This window comes from Leptosomus discolor, chromosome 2 (assembly GCF_034619465.1).
Source record: "Leptosomus discolor isolate bLepDis1 chromosome 2, bLepDis1.hap2, whole genome shotgun sequence".
In the NCBI taxonomy this organism is placed as follows: domain Eukaryota; kingdom Metazoa; phylum Chordata; class Aves; order Leptosomiformes; family Leptosomidae; genus Leptosomus; species Leptosomus discolor.
Window position 1 is genome coordinate 123,636,790 of NC_141392.1, and position 22,933 is coordinate 123,659,722.

Below are 22,933 nucleotides of genomic sequence, written 5' to 3' on the forward strand. Positions count from 1 at the left end.
AAGACAGATAAATGAATCCCCTAAAAACACTCTCCTTCCACCTACACACTGAAAAAAAAAAAAAAAAAAAAAGAATCTAGATCAAGTGAAGACTGACCTGAAGAAACAGACGGTGTATGGTCAAATGGAAACAGCTGCTATTGTTGTATGTGGAATCGTGGGAGCTTTATTCCTGATTCGATTTTACCGGTAAATACAGAAGATGTGGTTAAAGTTCTTAGGGTGCAGTTAAGGATCTGCCATTCTTTCTTCCAAAGATATTTTCATGCAGATGATAATTACCACATGTAGGATAGGTATTTTCCTGTTTCACTTACCCAGTAGAAGCCCATGGCCTGAAATGTTGTAGAAAATATTACTGTCCACACTAAGGTTTGAGATCCCGGTCAGACGGAGTCCTTGGCCAAAGGAGTCCAAAACACAACAGCCACGTATATAGGAGTCTGGAAAAAAATGAGCAAAAAAGCACACTGCAGCTTTAAGGTTGGGAGAGTTTTGTATTAGCTCCTCAGCCTTTCTTGTTGTGCAATTCACCATTTTGGCTCCCACGAGACTCCTCAGTTGCAGCTGCCCACCTTACTCACCTGGCAGATCTTTGCCAACAGGCAGGCATTGCTGAGACGGGCACAGTAGAGAAGAGGGGTCCTGTGGGCAGAAATGGGTTGATGGAAGGGATCCACTATAGTCAGGGAGGAGGAAGAGATCCAGTGAAAGCATAGAGTGGGATCTTAAGAGTAAAGTATGTCATGAGCTGGATGATTGAAATGGGATTGAAGGAGAGGAGGAATGTTTCAGAAGAGCAGTGAGGACAGCAGGTACACCTTGTCTAGCCAGGCATGGTGACCTGCCCACTGTACTCCAGCATCATGGCTAGTCCAGCCATCTTCCACCAGGAAATCTAGAATCTCACTCGTGATGAAGATGGCATAGGGAAGGTGTAAGTGTGGCTTGGCTGGAGGAGAACATGCCACCCAGTACCCTTAAAACATTATTCGAGCCCACCTAACTTACTCCCATCACCACCAGTCTTTAGGCTTCTCGTTGCCACTTCCACAGAGAAAAACTTCACACTTACCAGTGACAAAGTCAAAAGAACTTACTTTGTTCTTTAACTTTCAGGTGATAGAATTACATTTTGGCCTATGTTACCACACAGCCCTGAGCCACCTCTGCGTTTCCTCACAGTATATTAGTGCTTTCATTCCCAGAGCTAGAAGTAGCAAGCCAACTCAGAGGTGTGACATAAAAATGAGATATTTTAAGAATAAGCTGTCCAGAGAGGCAAAGAAAGTAAAGCAGGTTAAAGCACTCCACCAAGTTTCACTTGGGCTTTGACTACAGGTGAGGTTTTCTCACATTTATGAATCCAGTTTGTCAACCGATTTGAGAGCTGAACAGGCTTTTGAGGACATCTGCCCCAACTTGGGGCAGAAAAAGGTGGGCATTTGAGACCATTACAGCCCATCGCCAGTGTAACCACCTCACCTGCCATCTGCGTGTTGCCAGCAACAGTCAGGGCACTGCGGTGCTGCTGAAACGCTTGGCCCATGTGGCGAAACTGGACCCCCTCTATCTGGAGCCAACTCGCCTCTCCCTGGAAGGCCTCCACAACCACGATAGCCCCCAGGTCCCGGGACCCCAGCTGCCTCTCGCTTCGCTGGTACAGACAGCTGGAGCCACCTAGAATACAACTCAGTGTTAATTCTCCATGATGACCATCAGACGTGCAGAGTACCCCAAGCAACATCACGAGAGACACCACATTGACTCAGCGAGACTCTGTCTCCAGCAGGAATCTTAAACGTGGGCCCAAAGACACATAGCCACAGGCAAGAATATTTGATACTCCCTCGAATACTCTCACAGTTCCTTCTCTAAGAGTCTGGACATTTTTAGAGGAACATATACTAAAAACAGCAGGAAGCTCTGGTAGTTTTATGCCTTGGAAAGATCCTTGTGTTCAAATTTAAATAGTCCCATGCATAGGGAAGATGGATTTGACATTGATTTACTTTGGGTGAGGTTCTTGAAAAGGGGATTGGGCACGGATGTACTGAACGAAACTGAAATGAGAACATTTCAAAATTTGTTTAAAACTCCTGCTCTCCCCACTGTCCCTTCAGATAGGTGAGGCACTGTTACTGCCCATGGTCTGAAGACAAAGAATTAAATCGCAGGGCTGGGGAAGGAATCGACATTCCTGAAAAGCATCCTTCCATGAGTCTATGCTTAGGATATTTTAGTATGAGGGGATTCAGGCTATGAATGTGCAACTTAGGCTTGTTCAGTGGAGGTGCAGAGGAGACTGCAAATTCCAGCACTGCCTGCTTATGCTCAGTAATGCTCCTTTTTCTTCTAAAGAAGGTAAATTAACTACAAAAAACACTGCCCACTCATCTTCTGACGACTCCTCTGAGAAATCCTCCTATGCTTTAACTCAAATAAAAACCTTAAACAGTTAGCACATTTCAGAGACTATATTTATGGGTTCCACAGAAAATGGACTATAAATCTGTGAGTAATTTAAGCAGTTGGCTGCTGGATATCAAATGAAGTCTTGTGTCACAGTCTGAAAGCCCAAGGCTTTTTATTTTTAAAGGAAACATTACAACTGGGTTTCCAGATAACCTAACTCTCTTAAAATTATAATCTCTGCATCTGATTCTTCTTCCTCCTCAGCTGGTGTAAATCAGGAAGCCACCTGTCAAGTTTCATGGTGTTTCATACAGGTAAAACTAAAGGAGAACTAAGGTACCTAGCATTGTTTCACCAGCATTACTATACGCTACAAGAAATCATCACCTGTTTTTTTTCTTGATATCCCTAAACACTAAACAACATCTCAATATTTTACACTAAAGAGTACAAACAGCATTGGGCTGTTTTGTTTTTCCTTCTTCTTAAAGTGACTGAATAGTAAACACAATTAAAAATTTAATATATTATGTACACTGAAACATGTTTTCAGAAGATACTTTCTTTTCTACACCCTTAGGCTCAGGCAAAACCAAAGGGTCTTTCCCAAGATGGCTTGAAACAACAATGTGAAAATAATACATTGGAGATATTACAATAAAATGCAGTTCAATAAAATGTGGTTCAGATCCCAAGACTTCACACTTCAATGTCAAACAATGTTTGGAAAGATAAACTCCCTTTCCTGGCACTAGTATGTCTCAAAGTTACCCTATTAAGAAAGATTTCTAATACACAGTGATACCACAATGGGATATTTTTATGGAGCAATTTTGCTCTTCAGTACATTTCTGTGAGAAAAGGCCTCCTCACCTCTTGTAACACCTGCTTTTGCACACTGTCTGAGGTGTGACATCCTCTCCATCGTGACATTTCCTTGAACAACCACCCTTCTGCTAATCAGTGCCACCACAGCACTCAAAGGCAGGCTTTGGCCATTCACCCATCCCTCTCCGACACTGTGCGAGTACCTAAGGAAAGACACAAAAAGGCACAAAAGCATTTGCACCTGCTAGAAGGCAAGAATTATGTTTACCCTAAGCTTATGACTCCAACTGCCCAAATTCAGAGCTGGGTTCAGCCCTTCTCTCACCATGGACAGTGGCATATCCAATGTGTCTGCAAATATGGGCTAGATGTATTTCTCCTTGGCTGATGTTTGTTTTCATCTTTTTGTCTCTCAAGCTCACAAATTTTCCTTAGATTACATATGCTTACACCAAAGTATTTCAGTCTTTGAATTTCCTTCATCTTCCTAGAACATATTTGCTGAAAACCATCAGTACTTTCTTCCTCAAGCTGCAAATATTTCTGAAAATGATACCATTAATATTCCTGGGCATTGGAGTTGGGGTGCCTCCCAAACAGCTAACATGTTTCAGCACTGGGGGCTCCAGGTGATGATGATAAGGAGTACAGTTTGTCCAAGATCTCCATGCACAGAAGACAGAGAGAGCAAAATGCTTGCTGAAAACACAGAAGCAGTATTTCCAAACTGAAGTAATTCAGTTTGTGTTGTTAATCATAAGTAAATCAGTCAAGAAGAGAGGACTTTTTTTTTTTTTTTTTTTTAAAGAAGTCAGACCTTTTTGTGAAAAAAATGCACTTGCTCAAGAAATTAACTGTGCAGGAAAACTCTTTGTCAACCCTATGCTGAGACCACTGGACTGTACTGGCCATCAGTGTTTTCTGCTTCAAAGGTTTTCTGAGTTCATGGTTATGATACAGAATTTAAACATAGTCAGAAACATTCAGGATTGAACGTCCACTAGCTTTAGGGGGAGCAAGGAACCAAAGCACTTTTGTTAAACGGATTTATATAGTTATTATGTCCCACAGGAAGCTGCAAATCCTCACCTTGACCAAATTTACCCCTGATTTAGCTCCGTGCTATAGAAATCCCCTTGGCCCTTGAACAGATACCTGAGTGGTGATCTAAGGTATAGCTCTGTGTTGCTCACAGACTGAATAACAGCCATTTCTTCTTGCTGCTGTGCATCTCCAATGCCTGATCTTCCCACCACAATTTCATCACCAGGTTGCCAGTCAACAGGTTCCTGGAGCAGTAATCGTGTGTCGTTAGCATGAGCTGATGAGTTCAAGTGTGTGAAAGTTACTTTGGGCATCCAGCCTGAAAAAAAGTAAACCAATTTTTTTAAAAAAAAAGCGGGTCAAGCGACACAAAAAAAGAGGAGCAACTTGCTTAGAAAACACTGCCTCGCTTGGGCCATCTCATGGTCATTCATTTCTGTTTGATTATGTGTAGGAGAGAGCCTACAAAAGATGATTTGTGCACATCTGCTTGGGTCAGAAAAGCATCGTTTTCCAAACCACATCTTCATTTCATATCGTTTGTCTTTATTGGTCCCAAAAAAACATGCCAGAAAGAAATTTGCTCAACTGACAGTGGGAGTTGACGTTCAGTTTCATCCTCCCAAACTGACTTACCTATACGAGAAACACCCTCTTCCTAAGCACCCTTTATAGTCAATGGAGAAAAGCACTTTCTTCAGGGACCATCAGCCTTCCCTGAGCACGAAAAGCAATTTGAATTACCAGATTCCCCAGTCAAGTCTCCAAAAAAACCATGCAGTGATTCTAAGCCCACAAGTAACTTGTATTACTTGTAAGACAAATATCGCTTGTTTCAAAAACTTTTAAGAGTGACTACAGAGTACTCAGCTGGGAACACGAGGTCATCTTGAAACTGTGGAGGATTCAAAATGAGGGGACATTTTTTGAAATCTTGGGTTAAGCAGCAAAACCACTCCAAATTAAAAGAATTTTCTTCAGCCTTTTGCATCCAAAAGCAGAAATAACATCACATAGTACTTTAAATGTTGTAACTTTGGTGATTTTTTTTTCATACAACTTGTTTCTCAGAAAATGGTGCTGAAACATATTCTTAATGGGGCCTTACCCTGGCTAGACCTGAAAGCATATTTTCAACTTTGAGGTTCAGCTGATGTGAAGGTCACATAACATGCCTGGGGATGGGGATGGGTTACAGGTTTGGCAAGCAAAGTGAATACGCTGGTCAGCACGACTGCAAGACGAAGAGCCCCCTGCATCACTACCTTAGGCCACCACTGGAAGGCAATAGCAAGGTTGCAACTGCAGATTTCCAAATCCCCTCCTCCTCAGTGGACATATTACCAAGTCTGGGTGCAACAAGCCCCAGAAATGAAACATCTTGCCTTTTCACCCTCCCTTCTTCACTTCATGTAGTTTGCTTTAACTCTTGACATTTCTTTTTCCGTAGCAGGCTTTGGAACAGATCAGTCCAATGAGATCCAACAAACTGAACACCACCAGGAGAGAGTATGTGCTTCACATGCCCACCTTTGGTATATTTTTCCTTCCCTCCTTTGCAATAGATCATAATTTACCTTTAGCCCACAGCAAGTTACTGTCCTCCCTGGCTGTACTATAGAAAAGTAATAACACCAGAAATCACTGAGGGTAGGGGTTGCATGCAATATATCATTTTCAAATTATCTTAAGCAAGCTTCTCTCTCTCCATTTTCTGTTTCACTTTCTGTTGCTCATACTCTAATGTCTGAATTCTTTCCTTAGTGAAGACAGAAATAAGGAGTAGCATCTCCAAGTCAATGAATTCACAGCAGAATGAGAAAAGGAGGAATCAAGTCTTCATACTCTGTCATCCTGAAGAATTCTTGAGCACCTGCTCTGTGTGTCAATGAGGCGATGGGCATCTAAAGCTACCTGAAATACTTCTCAGTTATTATCTTTTCTTTTTTTTTTAAATCAGAATTGAAATTTCTCAACTTACAGCTAAGAAAATCTCCCAGACATCCTTCACTTAATGTGCTTCAGTTCGTATCACGTAACTGTTTCAGAGTGCATCAAATTGATTTCCTTCAGATGAAACTAATGCAGATGCTTTAATCCAGTAGGACACATAATCCACTTTAGATGCCAACGGAATCAGACTAGGATGACTCTGTAGTAGCCCTGAAAACACATACAGTGCGGACCCTGCATCTTCAGCACCTACAGCTTTTGCTCTACGGATCTGTTTCAACTAGGCCACACTGTTTTCTAATGTAGACGTAGCAAAAGCCCACCTTGCACCATCCATGAGCATAGACATTAAAGATTTTCCCTGTGAAATCTCATCCTCAACATAGCCTCAGCCAGCTCAGAAAAAGATCCTTTACATATCAGCCTGAGTGCATTCTTTTATTAGCAGCAGTCTCATCAACTTTATTCACTTACCTTTTTTCATGGAGTGAACCTCGTGAATTTTTAGGACTCACATAAAAGTGAACGACTGACAGCAGCCATCTGCATGTTGAGCAGCATACAATTTTTCTCCAGCTCTGGTCATTTTGTTTAGAGTACTGATTTGTGTGCATGTGTTAGGGTGTGTGTTTGGGTGCATCTGTGGCCAGACACACAACTGACTCCCACTGTGTACATCTGTCACACACAACATACTAAGGCAACCACTATAAAAGCACTGCTGGGCAACAACTCTTGTCATTAAGAGATGCAAACCACCATTCTGCATTCTAAATATGCTCTAATGGAAAATGTTTGTTTCAGGCTTTTTTTCCACTTCCAAGCTCTGAAACAAAATTTTTTAAGGAAAGTCTTCTCAAGTTTTTTTTTTTTTCTTCTAGAATAAGAGTATTCAAGGTATCTAAACATTCCCCTCTTTTTTTTTTTTTCTTTTTTCTTTGTTGACTTCTTACAGTGTTCTCCCAGCCTCCCTCTCTATCTCTCATTCCAGTTTGTTTCATCTTTTCCTGATGATTACTTGGGGTGGAATATATCTTTCTATGTATAAGATCTACTTCCAATTTCCAATACTTTCAGTATATTTTCATTAGGAAAAAAAAAGTCTAGCAGATTTCTCTTCCCTTGCTTCCCGTTTATAACTCCCACATACAACAACCCCTGCAGGTCAGATTCTCCTCTCCTCTAAGCAGCACAAGTGACACAAAGGATTGGATCAGTGACACTTTTCTGGTCAGTTCACCGAAAAGGGACTATAACTGCAGCTTCTTTGCCTTAACTATAGCATATTCCTAGCCCTATGGTTTTGATGGAAGCCCATAGTACACCTACACACCCACACAGAAATGTACTGTGCTGTTCCTTGAGCAGTCATCACCCATTGCTGTTTAAAATAACCTGCTCCCTCTTCTAGAAAAAATTTACAGCTGGTAACCCTAAAATTGCAACCTGTATCTCATAGTTCCAAATTCAGGAAAACATGCAATCCCCATGTTCTCCCACTTCAGTGCCTATCCAACAGGTTTACATGAAGATAGCTTGAAAAGAGCACCACACTCACTGTCAAGGGTTGAGGCTGGGCCAGCCACTAACGAATGACAGATGCTCTCTATTAACCCCTTTCCCCTCCCAAAAGGGGAAGGGAGAGACAACAAGGGAGGGAGACTTAAGGTTTGGAAAAGAAAACTAAAATAGCTTTAATGAAACAATAACAATAGAAGAAAAGACATAATAAAACTAAGAAAATAAATATATACAAAACCTATACTGGACTCGGCAGCAGACAGGAACTAGATGCAGGACCTGGATTCAGGCACTGGATTCAGGAATACACAGATCGGAATCACCAACACAAGAACTGATGGGGTCCTTCTGGGATGCTGGCCATCGAGGGAGAGAGCTTGACCCTTGTGATCCCTCAGCTTTATACTGAATATGATGTATATGGGATGGAATATTTAGTTGGTCAGTTTTGGGTCACCTGTCTGGCTTGCTCCTCCCTGTAGGTGCGAACTTTTTATGTGCTCACAAGTCTTTTCACTTACTGTGCCCCAAAACGGAGTACAAGATTTAGCAGTGATCTTGGTTACTATAGGAGCAAATATAAGCCAGAGCCTTTCTGCATACTGTTCCTTGGCATTAACAATAAACGTCAAGCATTGTCGCTGATAGATGCAGTCACTGTCTGGAAAAACATGCTGTTGATTTCAGAAAGTGCGGTTACTTACAAGAGACTTAACTGAAAAGTAAGAGTACTGAAACAGAATTAGTTCTGTTTTAGCCCAAACCAGGACACCCACTAAGCCCCTTAGTCACTAGTACTGGTGGTGTCTGCAAGTGCCTTGACTTAGTTTGGAAACTGTGGGTTGGTTTCAGGTGCCTAAACATGTAATTTTGAATGTATGATTGGCCTCTAGCTGCTGTTCCAGAAAGGCATTGGTCTGGCATAAGTCTTGTGTCCTATCTGCCAGACCTACGTAGATACCTTGGTTACTACAGGTTACCTGAAACGGTCCTTTATGTCAACACTGAGGTAGATGAACAGCCAAGCAGATGGAAGACAGCGAAATCAAATTGCTGCTATTTCTTGAAGAAGTTTCCAGACCTCTGCTCACCTATCAGGGGTGGGCTGACTGGATAGGGTACACCTACACCCAGCTTTTACATGGAGAGATCAAATGTGCTGATGAAGACCTCAGGAGGGAATGCTCTCCAGCTGGGAGACAACCTTCATTTCCCAGAGGTCTTTTCCAGCTTCTCCTTCAAAAAAACCAATGGGCTCTCTACAAAGACCATGAATACTTAAAGGAGCTTCCCTGGAAGGAAGACCCCTGTCTCTGCAGACTGTCTGCAGGACCACCCTTTGGAGGCCCAGAGCCCGCTTTCTTGTTTCCCCTTGAAAATAAACTCTATTTCAGGTTAAACATGCTGGGTTCATAAAATAACCTTCAGTGAGAGGGACTGGACTGTGCAACAGGTAAATAAATTACTTGTTTGAGAGTAGAAGGTTTAAAAGACCAACAGCTGCAGTATATTTAAATTATTTCTTCCACCAAAAATACTGCAAGCAGAAACACTCAAAAGTACTGAAAAATAGATGAAACTGTATAACTCCTTAATTATTGAACTCATTTTTAATAATTAACTAAGCTCAGATTGGAAAAAAAACACATCTTGAGATCTAAAGCAAAAGTGCCTTCACGTTAAAGGGACAGGACAGAGCATTTAGACTCAAAATGCTATTGTAGGCAAAGCAAGAATTGAACATTTTACTAAATGACTTGACAGAAATACCTGTAAAGAGTGTTCTGCAGAGCAGAACCATGTTGTCAAATGGCAACTCAGAAATGCAAGGGACTGGAAAGCAAATTCCAAAGTGAATTAATCACAGATCATAGCATAAAGAACATCATGGCACCAGGACTTGGCTTTATGCTTCCTATTGGAAGCATGATGTGAAGACACAGTCCTGTGTAGACCTGGCAAAATCATTAAGAACAAGGCAATTCTGCTGTGTACCATGTCAGTCTCTCTTCTATGTCAAGTAGAGAAGAAGAAAAATAGCATAAGTTTAATTTCTTACAGCCCCTATCACAAAACATTTTATAAGTCTATGTAGGATGGTAAATGACTTCACTAACTGATTTGTCCTAGTCCTAAGTGGTTCAACCAGAGATGAGAATTCGACCCTTTCAGAAAGGTCTCAGAAATTTAGCAAACTCAGCAAGGTATGTCAGGGTATGCTTTTCTCCAGCATTACAATGAAGTTTGTCTACAGCAAGCAATGTGCTTAGGTACAAACTTAACATGTGAGCAGTCCAGATGAGTGAGGTATTTAACTGCCTTGTTTTAATTTGGCATCGCCATACACATTAAATTTCTATGTTTAACAGAGTTTCCCAAACAATCTGGTTAATCTGATGCTCTTACACTTGTAGGTTGTACTGAGTGTTGTATATTTAGATAAATTAGGTCATTATTTACATCCCTGTGATTACAAAAGACATGAATATTATTTCCTCTTCCAGGTGTACATTGGGTGTTTAAAATTTAAATGGGGTGTTGGAGAGCTCTCTCTGATGACCCAGCTTTGAAAGCAGAAGCAGCTACCATTGGAAACACTGAAATAGAGGGTTTTGTAAAAAAGTGACTACAGGGTAGGGAGAGGCAGTTGTAAGCTAATTAATTAGGAGACACCTCCTACAGTCAATGGGAAAAATTATCTCCTGGGGAGAGCCTATGCACTCACATCTCCTTGTGGAGGAATTTCTCCTTCTCCCTGCAGGCACAGGAGAGTTGTCTCCTCGTTCAGATAAGGGGATTGCCCCAAAGTGACTCAGAAACACTTCAGTGACCAAGGAGCCTTGGAAACTCCAGCTGCCCTTACTAATAGCTGCCCCCATAAAGCTACAAGTTTCCTCAGGTCTGAACAGACACACAGACCTGTGGTCCCCTGATCACCAATTCCATCCTCTTTTTTATGACCCTGAGCATATATCCAGTCTTTCTGCCAGCACTCCAGAGCAGAAAGGGAGAGAAGGAGAGACAAAAAAGCAGTGGCATTGATCTCAGCTGAGAAAGGCTGCTCCAGATCCCAATGGGAAACTTTGCTTCAGACAAAACAACTCCTTTAAAGTCTCTGTTTGTCAGACTGGACAGTTATGAAGAGTTGAAGTGTTCATTTTAACCATTCCTTGTACATTTATGAAAAAAAATCACCTCTTGCCCACTGCCTTAAAATGTCTTCCAGTTTCCACCAGAAGAGAAACTTGAATTGACACTGGTCACCAAGGGAGGTACATAGTTCGCGATCTATTATTTGTAGTAAAGTAAGGCTCACCACGCTACATACTCTGCCCATGCAGGTAGCTAGGGACAGGTCTAATGGGAGTCTTTCCCCTGAATATAGACAAGTCCTACCATAGCACTCATTGATCTAAGGAGCCTACAGTTGGGTGCTTCACTCCATGTAAATATGGGTGAGGCTTCCACAAGGTAATATTATTTGCCTCATTGTAAACAAAGGAAGGTGCAGAGGAGATGAAGAAGGGTTAAGTGGCTTGTTTGGTGTCACACAAGTATCTAGGATAAAGCTGGGAATGGAGTTTCCCCTGAGCCAGCCCAGGTTCTCAAAAAGGAGGCCTCCTATTCCAGCTGGGAATAATCTAACACATCTAAAAACCAAAACTTAGACTCTTGTTAACATTTTCAGTTACTGCTCACCGTTCAGATATTAGTTCCAGAAGCAGGTGCCTTCTGGAATTGCATCTACAAGAATGCCTTGTACCATTTTACTAAAAAGGGAAACTGAGTCAGTTCAAACAGATAAACTGGAAAATGGCTGGTTTGCTTTGGCCCAAAAAGCTGATCAAAATCAAAAGAGGAGGTCATAGCCCCCTGAGTCACCTCCAGCCCTCTACCAGGACACCATGAGGTACTGATATCACAGTTAACTTGTGTTACCAATCTCCCATCCTCCAGGAAATAACTTTCCAGACAACTCTCCTTCAAAATGAGAGTGATCCATTACATTCCAGTTGTTTTTCAGTCTCCAACAGCCACTGCTGGCACAATTCTCTTCCTGTTGATCCACCACTTATTTCTCTTCAGCTTCTTATAGCTCCTGTCCCTCACCTCTCCCAATCTCTCCCAGAAGGTGATTCCAGCCAAGACACAAATTGCACAGCCTTGTCCTTTTTCCTGTTGTTCCTTCAAACCTGTTCCCGTTTTTCTTTCTGTGTGTCAGTCTGATGCCACATCTCCCAGACTACTACACTGTTTCCTCACATAGCTTCAGGAATGTATGGGGCACAGGCAAAGAAAATTGACTGATCAATCGGGTCTCCAGTTGATTTGTGAAGCCTGTGGCTTAAGCAGGCAACATTTGGCAGAGTCTTTTTTCAGCCTGCTTTGCCCAAGCTCTCATTTGTTCCATCCACAGATTCAGTCTCCATGTCTCTTTTTATGCTTCTAGGTCTTCCTGTCAGGTTCTGCTGCATAGGCCCATTGCCTTCCTTCAACCTGTACTTTTTCTGTCTACTGTTTTCCTTCTGGACTATGGACTCCCCTTTCACTTCAGCCAAGGCCACTTATAGCTTTTGTTTCTTCCAGCCAGCTGTACTTCAGGTGTTGTGTTCCAAGACTGATGTTCAGTCACTTTGTTATACACATCTTCATATTTCTCCCCATGAGTTTCTCAATTTCCACCTCTGTTTCTCCTCTTTGTCTCCAACTCTCTTCCTAACCCACAGGCTGTCTTGAGTCAGTCTGTATTTGAATAAAACATGTGCTCACCTATCCTAAGCATTTGTGGTCAGCAGCTTCTCACATGTCCACAACACATCAATCTAATGGTGACACATTTGGAGGGAGTCTTTAGGTCTTCTCATTCTCCAATTCAGCTTCTTCCATAAGGCTGTCCTGTGGTGCTTTTGTTTTTTTCTAGCATTTTCAGAGTTACAGGCCATAATCTTTCAACTTTATTTCCAGAACATGTGGCTTCAAGATACAACAGTCCTTCCCTGGAGTATATTCAGCACAGTCACCCTTCTGTGTCTGATTTACCGTCTTGTAATCTGCATCCACAGACTTGTTCGTGTTCTTACTCTGGTGGCAACCAGAAGGAGCTTGAAACCCCAGATCTTGCCACCTAATGACTTCCCTAGCCACCAGTTTGCTCTGAAAGGGACTTCTGCCTTTCACACATTTCTATTTAGTTAGACGAATTCCACCTTAAATCTATGGGATGGTCCAGGTCTAAGAATTATGTGACTAGGTGATGTGTTGCTTAGATGGAAAACAGATGCCCCTGACCTGAAACCCAGACTTTTTAGACTATATGTTATCACATAACTTTGGATACTTAAGGAACTTCCTAACCAAGCTTGACAGTAACCAGTGTGAGGCATACTCAGAGTTAGGCATAGCTGGAGAGTCTGGCTTACGCGTGGGACTGCTGGTAGAAACTAGACTCCTTAAACGGGTTTTAGGAGGACTGGTTCCAGCCCTAAGCGTGCCACGGGATTGTTGGTCTTTCTCCTGAAAGTTATTTAAATGTTTTAAGCAGTCTTCTTTTTCTGGTGAGGCACAGCAGGCTTTGAACCCTTCTCCTCTGACTACACAGGGCCAGGATCCTGCTGCATCTCGTCTTCACTCCAATTTACCTCAAATTAACTAATTCAGGTTATGAACACACAGTATGTTTGTAGTGTTGACAAACTATAAAGTTCTTTTACATCTTTCGACAGTTTATTGGCACTTTAAAGATGAGGTAATGAGATCCCTTTATACCGCAAAAGGTATTCACAAGAACAGCAGAGCTCAGACACACAATCTACTTACTGTGACTATACAAGTCATGCTGCAGATAATCTGTCAATCTGTTGCACCTACATTGTAAATCTTTAGTGTGAATGAGAATAAGATCCTTCAATTGCCTCAAACAAAGCAAAAAGAAATAAGCAGTTTACATTCCCGAAAAATAAAAGAATTTTGCAAGAGACAAAAATGTAATTCAATGGATTATAGCTATGACTAAAAAAAAAAGACAAAAACGCACCACTATATAGTCTCTGGTAATATAACATGATACAATTTACTGCAGTATTTCAGGTGTGAGACTGACTAAGGATTCCAGCTTCCTCTCCACTGTCGTAATCCCTTATTATTTCCTTTTCCCTACCCAAACTGCACGGCCTACTCAAACTTAGCTTGGCCACTCCTAAAATTTTCAAATGTCAAAGTGATAAGAGGCAATACAGCCACTTATCTGGGTGCTTCAGAAAAAAGATTTTACATTTTTTTAAAATATATTTTTAGATCTAGGACAGAGACTTTTTGCTCTGCTGCTTCAGTTAATAAAACAAACCATAAAAATATTAATGTATATGTGCTGGTTTGACCCTGGCCAGATACCAGGTGCCCACCAAAGCCGCTCTATCCCTCCCCCTCCTCAACTGGACAGGGGAGAGAAAAAAGTATAACAGGCCTGTGGGGTCAAGATAAGGAGAGGGAGATCACTCACCGTCTACCTTCATGGGCAAAACAGACTTGACTTCAGAAAAATGTAATTTATTACCAATTAACTGAGAGAGGAATAATGAGAAATAAAACCAGATCTTAAAACACCTTCCCCTCATCCCTCCCTTCTTCCCCATGCTTAACTTTGCTCCCAATTTCTCTCCCTCTTCCCCCAGAGCAGCGCAGGGGGACAGGGAATGGGGGTTGTGGTCAGTTCATCACCCTGTTGTTCCTGCTGCTCCTTCCTCCTCAAGGGGAGGACTCCTCACAAGCTCCCCCTGCTCGAATGTGGGGTCCCTCTCACAGCAGACAGTCCTCCATGACTTCTCCAGCATGAGTCCTTCCCATGGGCTACAGTTCTTCATGAACTGCTCCAGCGTGGGTCTCCTCCATGGGGTGCAGTCCTTCAGGAACCGACTGCTCCAACATGAGCCCCCCTCGCGGGGTCTCCAGCAGCAAACCTGCTCCAGCGTGGGCTTCTCTCTCTACACGGGCCACCGGTCCTGCCAAGAGCCTGCTCCGGTGCAGGCTTCCCACGGGGTCACAGCTTCCTTCAGGCATCCACCTACTCCGGCGTGGGGGCCCTCCCCGGGGTGTAGGCAGTCATCTGCTCCACCGCCCATGGGCTGCAGGGGGACAGCCTGCCTCACCATGGTCTTCACCACAGGCTGCAGGGGAATTGCTGCTCCGGCACCTGGAGCATCTCCTGCCCCTCCTTCTGCACTGACCTGGGTGTCTGCAGGATGTTTCTCTCACATGTTCTCACTCCTTTCTCTCACTGCAATTACTGCTGCACAATAATTGGTTTTTTTTGTTCCTCCCTTAAACCCATTATCCCAGAGGCGCTACCACCATCGCTGATGGGCTCGGCCTTGGCCAGCGGCGGGTCCATCTTAGAGCCAGCTGGTATTGGCTGTACTGGACACAGGAGAAACTTCTAGCAGCTTCTCACAGAAGCCACCCCTGTAACCTGCCGGCTACCAAAACCTTGCCACGCAAACCCATTACAGTATAAAATTCCTTAAGACAAAAGGAATAGAAAATCTTTTCCAGAAAGCCTCCTTAGTCAGGATAACACACAGCTGTGCTGCTACACACCTTAATTAAGGACCTGGAAAAATTCTTCCATGAACTTGGATTTGACGAAGGCTTTTTAAAATAAAGTCAAAGCTACCTCAACTCTTGCAGTGACTATTCCAGTCACTAGCCATAAAGTGTAGGGGATCAGAAAAGGAAGAATGAGGGCTGCTTCCCTCTGTTTTCATATGTGTTTAAAAACATCTGCCTGAACCGTGAGTTCCCAGCACTCTGGACGTGAATCTTTCCAGCTTACTGTTGCTCTCTGTCAATTCCAGTCCTAAGTATATTCCCTAAGCATTTGCACAACGTTTCTCGCTTGTTTTGCAGAGAGGAGTCTAGGGTTTTTTCCCCCGCTACACATCTTCGAAAGACAGGGATGTCTCTGCTCTGAAAGTGGGAGATGTCTTTCCTCCCCCGTACAGTCCTGAAGGACAAATTGCTGTGTGTGGGCTGCTCCTGGGGAGATGCAGACAGCTTTCCTGCTACTTCCCAACACAGCCACAGCACAAAGCTTTTCATTCATGCCCCGAGGTAAAATAGGAGGTCCTCTCTAATTTATAACTGCTCATTAACCCTTAGGACACCCAAGAGTTTATCAGCTTTTTGACTGCTGCACAGGCAAGCTGCAACAGCCTCGGTGCTGGGAGCTTAGGGTCACGTTGGGTGTTTGAGATCGGATTTGAGCACAAGCTCAAACCGTAGCTTGTCTGACACCCCCATTGTGTGGGACCAAACCCAGCATCAGGCACAAGCTTTACACAAGCAATGGGCAGACTGAGACAAGAAATTTGGACCTACTCAGTCCCCTCATGCAGGTCCCTATGCACAAATCATCTCACTTGTGGCACTATCATGTGCTTGGCTCTGGACAGAAGTCCTTCATGGAGAGGCTCTGATGCTGCATACACTAGGGCAGGGGACCTGGGTGCTGCTCTAGGATGAGGTTCACACTGCAACGTGAGGTCATGCAACATTTTCTAGCAGTTATTTTCTGTTCCAGCACTGTGAATGCACAGAGATGAGTCACGGCTTAACTTTTTAATCTGCCTGGTAGCCTACTCATCCAAGGCCCAATGTAGACACAGCTTCAGCATCCCCATGATGCTTCCCCATTGCAAGTGGGTTTTGGAGGAAGAAGTCCAAGTCTACAACTAGCCAGATGTGATTTCACTCCAAATTCACATGAGGTCAAACCTTCAGTATCTTCCACGGGATAACAATTCCATGCTTTTGGAACCATTACTTTTTTTAACTCATGTCACTTTGGGGGTTTAAGGTTTTGATTTTTATCCTGTAAAAACATTGTTCTCCACTAGTATAGAAATGTTGATATGAAACGAGCATAATATTAAAAGTAATACTATGAAAGTCCAGATAAAAGGAAAATGATAGAACTAAACATCTTTTCCTTCTCCCAGTGGGGAAAAAAAAAAAATCTGACATCATGCAAACAAGAGGACAAAGTGGGTAGTATTTATTTTCTCCAGTAGGAAACATCCTTGAAAGTGACCTAGTCCTGCTGAATGTTTCCCTTTCGTGAAACTAAAACATTTCCACCTAAATGGTTTTGAACAGCACCCTCAAGAAAGCAAGGAGCATCTTACTGAAGATGGGAAGAGCTATGTGATTAAACAGGTCTATGGAAACTCTCATTGTCGGTCTTTTCTGACACATTACATCACAGAAAAATTACCTTCCCTGTGTGCTGCCCCATAAATGTAAACATTTCCAAACATTTCTTTTGATCAGAGGTTATCCAGTCACTTTGTTAAGTCACGTCAGTCCAGACAGCAAGGGGAAAGATTTTCCCATCTCCTGCGATGCCTTTGCATAAAGCAGCGAGCCTCACACAAGAACCACACTCCGTCCCTGAAAATAGCTCACAACCGAAGGTGCCACGCAGGAAAACCTCTTTAAACTGACACTGGGAACAAACGGCTTCAAATGCAGCAGCCAACTACTGCGTGAGCTGCACACAGCTGTTAACATTTTGCATTATTGCCAGTTAATCTCCTGCGCTGCTGCCAAACGAGACGGGGAATGTCTGCCCGCAGGAGTGGGTACGCAGGGTGACACGACCATTTAAATGCTAAGATCAGTTCTCTGCATCCCCGGCACACGATGAAAGAGAATTAGACACGCGGGAGAAGTGAAGATGAGCCCAAATGGATGGTCCCCGCCTGGCTCAGCCTGCATCCCTGGGAAAACCCAGATCTGGGTCCAGGCTTCTCAGCTTGCCAAACATTACAGGTTTTCTTCTCCCATCTGGGGTGGAAATTCACCCTGATTTTGGTTTTGGTTGTTTCTCGTCCTCCAGCCAATCTCCTGGTTGTAGTTGGGGCCCGAATGGGAAAAGGTATTTCAATGTTGTATTCAAAAGTTAAAAGAGATGACTATTTCATCCCATAAAAAGCCTCCTCATTTGTAGTAACCCACAGACCTCCTCCCTGTCAAGAAACACAAGCTATTAGCTATAGTCTATGTATATAATATTTCATATATATATATATATATTAACTCTCATCTCTCAGTCACCTTTACATCACGTTTTCCTCATTAAGATCAACACCAAAATACGAAGCAACTGATCTAAGTTTAAATCAAAGATGATAGATGCATTTCTGTTAGAAAGAAGGGCAAGCTATGAAAAACACAGCAGCTTTCACTGAACCCAGCTTTCTGGGGTTTTTTCCCCCCATCTGCTAGGTCTTTAAAAATCTAATGGTCATCTTATATTTGTGAATAAGAAAGTGAAGGAACAAGTCATTGTACATTAGCTACTCCATGGGAAGTGCCTAAGTGCAGTTTGCTACCCCCAGTGAACGCAAGGGGATTCAAGGCAGCTCAGCCTTCTGTTCAAGAGCCATCTGCTTTAATGCATCATGTTAAAGTCAAGGTCTTGAAAGGAAAAATGCTGTCACAGAAGGCAAAAAGCCTCCTGCAACCACCGCACAGAATAACTCGCATCTAAGGAAAACCAACCTATGGAAGCGACCCCAGAAAGGGAAAATATGTCTGAACTCATGGTGTAACAGCAATGTGAAAATCAATGGTTTCAGTAGTGGAAAACAATACTTATTGAATGGACAAACATTTCAGTAAGGTAAAAAAGCACAGCTTATCCCTAGCAGATCTCTGCACCCTATCTCGAATCCCCATGCTACAGATTTTTTTTCTTTCTTTTTTTCCCCTGGGAAGCTTCTCTTTTTAATATGTGAGTAAAGCAGAACAAATTCTCTCATGTTGTCTGTGATCTCTTAATCTCAAACTCAGCACAGATACATAACTGCTTAATGGAGGAAAAGCAAGAAGCATTTGATTAAATGTTTGATCTCTTGAGGAAAGCAAAGGCTCTGTAGAGCACGGTGCACAACTCACAAATATTTTGTGTTTTATTATTGATTAAAAGTGATTAAAAATAATAATTGGTTCAGCAGCTAAAAAATATTTTTTTTCCTGAGCTAACCCTGAAAATGTATAAGATTGTTTTAGTTGCAGAGAAGTCTGGGACAGAAGTACAGAATTGCCTCTATAATGTCATCTTCCACAGTGAGCATCCATTGCAAGTGCAGATACACTCTTTGCAGCAGGACTATCCATGACTTTAGAGGACTGAAACAACCACTGACACCTCTGATTACAAAAAGGTATAGTATTAAACCAAAACTCTCTGGACATTGTTTTTTCTCTACCACACAGCTTTCACAGGACAAAGTGAATGTAACATTATTAAATCTAAAGCATAGTATCTTCCATCTAATTGGAGAGGTATACGTTAGTCAAAATGCAAGGAACGGGCTCACATGTTTATACCAGTATTGGCACTGACAAAGTTTCAGCTAAATACACAGCGAAAGCGCTGGTTTTCTTTTGGGAAGAGGGACGGTATTCTTTGAGGGGACACAATGGAATCATGAGCTCATCTAGACTGCTAAAATGGAACAGAATGGAAAAGACCTTTAAAATATTTCCATCCATGGTAATAAGAGTGTTGGGACCACGAAATGAGGCTGTCACAATGAAAAGGTAAGATGTCCTCAGCTACTGGTGCATCATCTCCATTTAACGCTGCCTCCGCACCCAGTCCCTGCTCTCTGCTCAGCATCTGCTGGTGTCTCTGGCCCGGTTTCCCTAGGAAGGACAAAGGCGCAAGAACAGCCAAGGCCACCATGCTAAACTTCTCTTCTAAAGCCTGTCAGGGGAGTTTCTCAGGGAATAAAGTATGAATGGAGCTGGAGACAGTGATAAATTTCCCTTCTGAACAATCAATAAAATTCTCTCAGCCCCGCTCAGGCCCTACTGCGGATGCAAGGGCCATAATTACATTGTCAAAAAGTCGAGTTGCCTTGGCTGACTGAAACCTCCTTTAAAACTGACGTGTGATTGACAGGCAGTTTATGGGTGGCACGCTCTGACTGGCAGGGGAGTTGGCTAAAGCCAAAGGCAACAGTGAAATTTCCCAGTCTGCTACAACCACCGGAGCAAAGGACTGCCACTCACAAGGGAATTGTGGGAAACCCTTAGTCATATTAACATATCAAAGTGAGGAGCTGACAGCTTTTACTAAACAATCTGAACTTAACCATGGCTGCAGAGCATCCCCCAAACCTCCCAGTCTGAAAGAGAAAAGAAATTAAAGTGCTCTGACTCCTGTCTTCTCCAAGACAGCTAAGAATTTGGAAGCCTGCTTATTTAATGATTTTGATCTGCGATAACATATATATGCATGTATATATACGTATCTCACGAATGTATATTGCTAAGCATGTCAGCCTCTTTCATATATATATGAAAGAGGCTGTCATGCTCAACAATTTGTTCTATACCACAGGCCAGGCTAGTACAAAATTGAAGACAGAACAGCATATTTCTGTTTCATGTAAGCAATATGAACCCAGCAAAAGAACACACTCTTCTGGTCTTGTTTTCTAGCGGGTTTCTACTGTTTCAGTGCTAAATTGCAGATTACATGCTTTGAATGAACCTTAATTGCTGCCATGCACTGGGACTATACATAGTGCAAAGCTTAAAAGTGACTTTACAGCTAGTCCGGATTTGTTGAATTAGAAATTGTTAAGAATTCTTGAATAAGAATTAAGAAATTGAAACCAAGAGATGTTTCCACTAATGGGCCAATCCACCTCTGGCTCCACGTATCTCCATCCAGTTAATATCTGAGTTGCAGATCTCACCTTCTTGGCTTCCTCAGGAATGCGAATCACTGGGAATTATTGCACTGAGTAAAATATATGAAAAGTCAGTGAGAAATGCCTTGAGGGTACTGACATGGGCACCTGGGTTTACTTCCCTCCATCATATTGCCAAGGTAACACTGTAGAACATACTTCTGCCCTGTTTATCTCCATAATTTTGTGGGTTGTCGGTGAGGATGGAGTCAATAAGCCTGTGACAGGTTCAGAAAGGAAAGGAGAAGCAGCACAGGAGGCACAGCCGAAAGGAGATGTTACTGGCTTTTCCTATGTTGCTAGAAAACAAAACAGCATGAAGAAGACAAGGCTCTTGTCATAGAGTGCTGACAATTTAAGGACAAAATCCTGACTTACAGCGGTCAAACCAAGAATGGAAGGATACTTTAAAGTAGCAGGAGGAGACACAGGAAATGAAGAAGCAAAAGCTGTTATCAGGTAAATTCAAATCAGACATTTAACACACCTCTTAAAAAAAAAAGAAAAAAATAAATAAAACCATGGATGGTTAACCAAATTAATCCCCTGGAACAAGCTTCTACAGAAAATGCTGGATTCCGTTTCCCTTGATGTCCTCAAAGACCAAGCCTTTCTGGAAGGCATGCTTTAATCTCAAGGCTGGGATAACTCTGTGAAACTCAATGGCCAGAAACAGACACTCAATTCAGCTTAGATGATCTAATAGCACTTCTTCACAGAGACCCTCCAGGAAATGGGATAGAAATGTTCTGCCCTTCTGCAAAACCAGTTTACTGAAATTATTAAAGCCATTTGCAAGCACTGAATAATTTAGCCTCGCTGTGTGTCGATGAAGTGGTCAAGAGCACCTGACTTGGCTTTCGGGAGTAGTGTAGCCCACCTCCGTGGCCACTGCCAGAAGAACCTTCCCCAGCCTCTGCTGATCTCTCCTGATTCAGAAAAGCATCTCTTCACCAACTCCTCTCCAACAACCGACCTCTCCTGACCTTGCTCGGCTCCTGTGATCTGACAGGATTACCGCACAGTGGTAAAACTCACTCCATCTCTGTGCTCAGATTGTACCCCTCGGTGTCTGACATCATTTTTGACTGAGAGCCATATGTGTCAGCGATGCTCAGCTAGCAACATTTCTGCCTGTAGGCCAGGAGGGTGTAAGTTCAAGTCCTGCTGCAGGATACGAATGCTTACCAATGTGAAGGTTGACACACAAGAACATAAGGGAGGGAGATAAGGCATTCAAATACGCTGGCTTTTTTTTTTTTTTTCTCTCTATGACAGAAGTTGCCTTCAAAAACAGCCCATTAGTTGACATATGTGCACTGCACTAATATTCTGATCCATGCTGAATTTGGACCTGAATTCCGTTATCCAGTCTACTGCACCAAGAAATGGACTGTATTTTATGCTGGTATTTCACAGCCTTCCAAAAAAGCTGTGTATCTAAATTCCTCTGTCCCACAACAGCTGCAAACCTAGAGCTGTTTTCTGTCTTGTCCACTTGGTAGGAACGCAGAGCTGTGGCCCTGCAGGGCTTCCTTTGAGAGAAGGGTCCAGGGATTGGAGCAGAGGACTGGGCATCTAGGACTGAAATTCTGGGCATTGACACAGTTTTTTTGCATAGTCCTGGACTTGTCATTTATGAGGACAACCTGTGCCGAGTGGATGCAGCTGTGTGTACCACCAGGAAAACAGAGAGATGCCAGCTGTGCTCCTAGCGCTGGAGACAGACACTGGCACTGGGATGCCAGCAGAGCACGCAGAGATGGAGGAGGAGGGGAAAACATATTGCCAGGAGCACTTTGCTGGTGCTTTGAGAAATAACGTCCCCACTCCAGCTGGCACAGGTTACTAACTGCACCATGCTTGGCATCGGCTTCACAATGGGACCTACCTGGCAGACTACACTCTCCTGGAAACCCCAAAAGCCATACCATCTTTGGGGAGGAAACTTCCCAGGTTTTATGGAGAGAGACGAGGGGAGAAGGATACCCCATTCTAGTAACAGAGCAAACCCACATGATTCACAACAGACATCTGAGGTCCGGTTTCCAAGGGATGGAGACCTTCATTTGTGGACAGATATGCACAAATTCAAACATCTTCTAGGCACCTAAATGACTGCTAGGGTTTCATAACTTCTTGATACCATCTATCTTCTTCTTGGGGTCCAGATTTTCGAAATTGCTCAGCTCCCGGTATTGGAGCTTTTATGGAGATACAGCACTGAGCTGTCATGCATAAGATACTGCAGAAAAAGGAGTCTGATGGCGAATGCAAAGATATGAAGTTCTGGCCCCAAAATCTGATTTCAACAAATGCTTAACTGTAATTACAAATCCAAGTTCATGATTTTGTTTTGTTTAGGGTATTTTCCTCCAAAAAAACTCAAACCTTTTTGCTTTGTTTTGCTT

General features: G+C 42.9%; 1 protein-coding gene across 1 annotated transcript in view; it reads right to left on the reverse strand.

Moving 5' to 3' along the window:
- The window catches only part of PKHD1 (PKHD1 ciliary IPT domain containing fibrocystin/polyductin), a 265,896-nt gene that overhangs the window by 146,725 nt on the left and 96,238 nt on the right, over positions 1-22,933 (reverse strand). The window contains exons 37-40 of the mRNA XM_086461672.1: positions 4,399-4,606; positions 3,289-3,446; positions 1,486-1,680; positions 318-443 (exon numbers count right to left, since the gene is read on the reverse strand). Of these exons, the coding sequence (XP_086317798.1) occupies positions 318-443; positions 1,486-1,680; positions 3,289-3,446; positions 4,399-4,606 (687 nt within the window). The remainder of the gene's footprint in view (positions 1-317; positions 444-1,485; positions 1,681-3,288; positions 3,447-4,398; positions 4,607-22,933) is intronic.